At 40.2% G+C, this 4,375-nt stretch overlaps 1 protein-coding gene across 1 annotated transcript; it reads left to right on the top strand.

Moving 5' to 3' along the window:
- Positions 1-587: 587 nt before the first annotated feature.
- On the top strand, positions 588-3,631 carry LOC120030699. The gene has a single exon (XM_038976151.1). It carries the CDS (start codon positions 599-601, stop codon positions 1,775-1,777), a length of 1,179 nt encoding a protein of 392 aa, XP_038832079.1. The 5' UTR covers positions 588-598; the 3' UTR covers positions 1,778-3,631.
- Positions 3,632-4,375: the final 744 nt, after the last annotated feature.

Here is a 4,375-nt window from a genome sequence, read left to right as displayed (position 1 = left end):
GAAAGTCTAAAAGTATTTGGTTTTAAATATACTTAGTATTCAAAGTAGGCTAAATGTAATTGCTAAAATATACCTAAGTATTAAAAGTAAAATTATAAATAATTTAAAATTCATTATATTAAGCAAACCAGAAGGCATAATGTTCGTGTTTTTTTAAATTGATAGATTGCCAGGGGCACACTCCAACACTTTGACATACAAACGAAGCATGTGTGTTAGTGAGTCCGTCAGATCAGACAGAGGTAGTAGAGACGACCAGGGATGTTCGTGTACATTTGACAGTTACCCTGTCCTGCTAAGCATAAAAAATTTAACGAGTAGCCTATTTTTGGGTGTCAGGAAAAATGTACGGAGTTAGAAGTACATTATTTTCTTTAGGAGTGAAATAAAAGTAAAAGTTGTAATAAATATAAATACTACAGTAAAGTACAGCTACCCCAGAAACAAATGTTGCGTAATTACCATGACGTAACGCTGTGATGAGTCTCAAACATGTTTCTCACATTTGATTGGCTACTTTCTGTGCGCTTTCCAAGTACCAAGGTTTTTATTGGCCCGTTGCTGTAACTGGAATTGTTATTATTAGCTCCTTGCAAACATGGCGGAGGTCAGACTGAAATTGAGTAATGGGGCCTACAGAATTCTTCAAAACACATATCATCAGTTGCCTCTGAGGATTGAGGGCAACCAAGCTAAAGGCGCAATACAAGCCACAAGCTTGCTGACAGAATATCGGTCTGGCGAAGCTCAAAATGACCATGATAATACAGCCCGGCCCGGCAACTGGACACGGTTGCCGTCTCTCGGAATTCCTGAGGAGACTTTAAGAACTGAGAACTCAAGGGTCCTCATCAGACTCACCGACGGTGGATTTAAGATTGGATTTAGCCACGATCTTATATCAAAATGCGGTGAGGGGATATTACAGTTTGGTTCTGCACGGAGGAATAACTTGTCAGACAGTGAGGATATAAGAGTACTCGATAGTGCTTCAAGGTGGTTTTATCTCAGTTCACCACACCTGGCCGACACACAGGTCCATGTTATTGCCTCTAGAGCTTCAAGTTGGATAAGAAACCGTCTCGTGACGGCCACCATAACTCAAACCAGGCGCGAGCAGAGAAGATCTCTGTGTATGGTGCGATTTGCCATCGGACAATCGAGCTTTAGTTTGCGACAGTCTCATGAGCAGTTATTTGTGAGACCTTATGGCAACGGCAACATGTCTGAGCCCCTATATAAAAGCAGAACGGCATATTATGAAATCCTCGAAGTGTCGCCAACCGCCACGCAAGCTCAGATCAAGACGGCTTACTACAAGCAGTCTTTCGTCTACCACCCAGATAAGAATGCAGGCAGTGAGGAGGCTACGAACCGCTTCTCCAACATCAGCGAGGCTTACAACGTGTTGGGCAACAAGGGGCTGAGGAAGAAATACGACCGAGGCATTCTGAGTCAGGGAGACGTTACTGGAGCGAGCAAACCTTCCGCGAAGGACACCAAGAGCTCCTCATCTCAGCCAACGAGGGAGGCACGCCAGACTTCCGCCTTGGGGATAGACAGCAAGAACATTTTCGACTTTGACAACTTCATCAAATCCCACTATAAATCCCAGCTCCTGAGAGAGGAGGAGCTGCGAGTTAGGAAGGAGGAGATTATGAGGAAGAAAGAGGCCATCAAAGACCAGGAGATGGGCAAGATGATGGAGATGGCTGTGGGAGTGTTGGTCATAATAGCAGTGTCTATTCTGGTCAACTTGAAACGGGGAGGAAATTGATTTTGCAAACTGACGCAGGACAAGCATAGGAGGGTATTCTTTTCATCTACACTATATGATTTATATGGGAAGCCTGAGTGCAATGGTAAGGGACATACCTTGTGCCAACTTGACACACCCTTGATTGGTTTCCATCTGTTCCATTCTTGCTGTATCCAGATGTCCTAATGAAAGCTGTTTAACCTAAGAATATATGTTAATAATAATACTGTAATAGATGTAATAGATGCTGATGATTGAGTGATTACTGGTGCTTTGGGTTGAGCTGCTCCACAATCACAAGACTGCACTGTACCACTTGTGTGTTTGCATATCTTTCACTAGAAAAGATAAATATTTATTTAAAATGGAAATTGTTGGAAGTTTGATGTAGGAAGTGATGCAGTCAGGAACCAAAGCATATTGGTTTAGGCCTATATTGCAGTTTTGATTGATTCTGCAGTGTTGAATGAATTGCAGAACGGTGCAATGGTTAATTAGGCTAACGTTCAATATGGTGCTATGATTCAACTTGGCTTTTAAAAAGTTGTGAAAAGTGAATTTTATGTCATGAGCACAGTTTTAAGTGTGGGAAGTAAGCTGATGATACCTGGCTGCACAAGTTTGGACCTTGGCATCAGATAGCTCTTGATCATGACTCTCAGTTCCATTACATTACACATAAGAGTCATTGAATGAAGGCGTCTTCTGTAAGGGAGTTTTGTTAAGATCCCCGCTGATCGGTCTGAACATTAACACGCATCGCTTCCGATATGGTTTTGGAAGCATAAGGACCTTATCTTTAATATCAGTGAGAAATACTTTAAAAAAAGGATAAATTGATACACACCTTGATAGGATTATGGTTCCCACACAGGCATATCTCCATGTTACAGCTCTTGTTTAAGGAAAACAGACGGAAGCTATCTATTAGCTATCTAGCATGCTCTGAACACCTGTGCGTAAGCATAACTCGGGAAGTGTAGTAGAAGTTTAATTTTGTCGGATGGAGGCACCCATAGATGTATGGATCTGCAAAACTGCTATAGGTAAGTACATTTTTTATTTGAAGGATTCTTTCTCACTGATGAAGGATATGGGCCATATGTTTTGAAAGCCGTATCGCAAGCCATGATTATTGACGGTTCTAAACGTTGAAACACACTGTCTGGATTGTATTTCACATGAGGCAGTCGTGGGCGAAGCAAATGGTTGAGACCTGTAGGGATAAAGCAGAATGCCGCCTAGAGTTTGAGAGCTAGGTGTCAGCCAGCTGAGCAGCAGTTGTAGCTGGGTGAAAAGGTGCTTTTGAGAAAACGTTTGGTAATTCAGTTTAGATGAGACTCCTGCAACGGACTAGTGCACTGAAGCGCCCTAGGTGGGCTTCTGTACTGGGCTCCTGTACAGAAATAATAAAATGTAAGATCAGTAAGAGACAAGATAACTTTGTGTACAGTAAATTAGTTGAAATGTGCCTTTAAGATATTTGATATAAGAACATGTATGGCCAATCTCATGTCATTTTCCCTGCCTCAACACTTTTAATGTATTTAAGATGAATAAATTATTTTAAAAGTGTGCTTATGGAAGCACATGAAAAAGGAATGTCACTTGGGTCTTTATTAGCATGTGTCAGTATTGATACAATACTGAATACAAAGAGGGTTAATCATAAGGGTTACAGCAGCACTTTCCAGTGTTGTAGAACCGTACAAAAATGGGTACTACACAGTTCAGAATAATTAGTGTTTATTTTCTCTCCTACAGATGCATCAATTCAGTAGGGCCGGGATGATACGAGTATTGCAATATGGAAAAACTTGAAGCAGACCCTTCCTTTTTAAAAACCTGCTGTATGTAAAATATTGTGTGCTATAAGCTTGGAAAATAAATAAATGTGACTCTGGATGACAACATAATGTTTGTTTCGAACAGTAGGACTGTTTTCCTAAAGAAGAAATCTGCTTCGTGTTTTGTTTTCTTGCCACGATAATAACGAGTATCGCGATACTGGTTATCGTCCCGGCCCTACAATTCAGTCTAGTAGAGATGCACGTGACCAATGTGTGTCAGACATTTTCAGACTTCAAAATGTAGTCCTATTCATGTTTGATGAACTAATATACACTACTTTTGAGGTCGCTTTAATGTATATATAAAAAATATTATAGTTAGCAAATTTACAGAGGCAGTAGAGACAAAAAAATGTTCTTTAAAGGTCCAATGCAGCCGTTTTATCTCAATAACCAGGTTTCCATCCAACCTTTTATGCGTAAAGTACATGTCAGATAATTTTTTTAAATGAAAGGCCTGATGGAAACAGATTTTTTTTCAGTAAACTTTCCAAATGTCGGCAAAACAAAACACTAGACAAGGTCAGATCTTTTTGTGTCGTAAAATGAATTATGCAAGAAATGTCGTTGGAAATGCTTTTTTGCACAAATATTGATATAATAACCATCATACCGAAGTAAACTTGGAGTCACGCGATGACATTGTGTGGTCCTTCCACTACGACTCATCGGGAAAGCATGCAGTTTATTAAACTACAGATTAAATAAATGATAATGAACTTCACAGGGTGTTGAAAGTGCAAGATGATGAGCTTAATGCTCCTTT

This window comes from Salvelinus namaycush, chromosome 3, assembly GCF_016432855.1.
Source record: "Salvelinus namaycush isolate Seneca chromosome 3, SaNama_1.0, whole genome shotgun sequence".
NCBI lineage: Eukaryota > Metazoa > Chordata > Actinopteri > Salmoniformes > Salmonidae > Salvelinus > Salvelinus namaycush.
The sequence above is the reverse complement of the archived record's forward strand: the minus strand, read 5'-3'. Positions and strand labels throughout refer to the sequence as shown.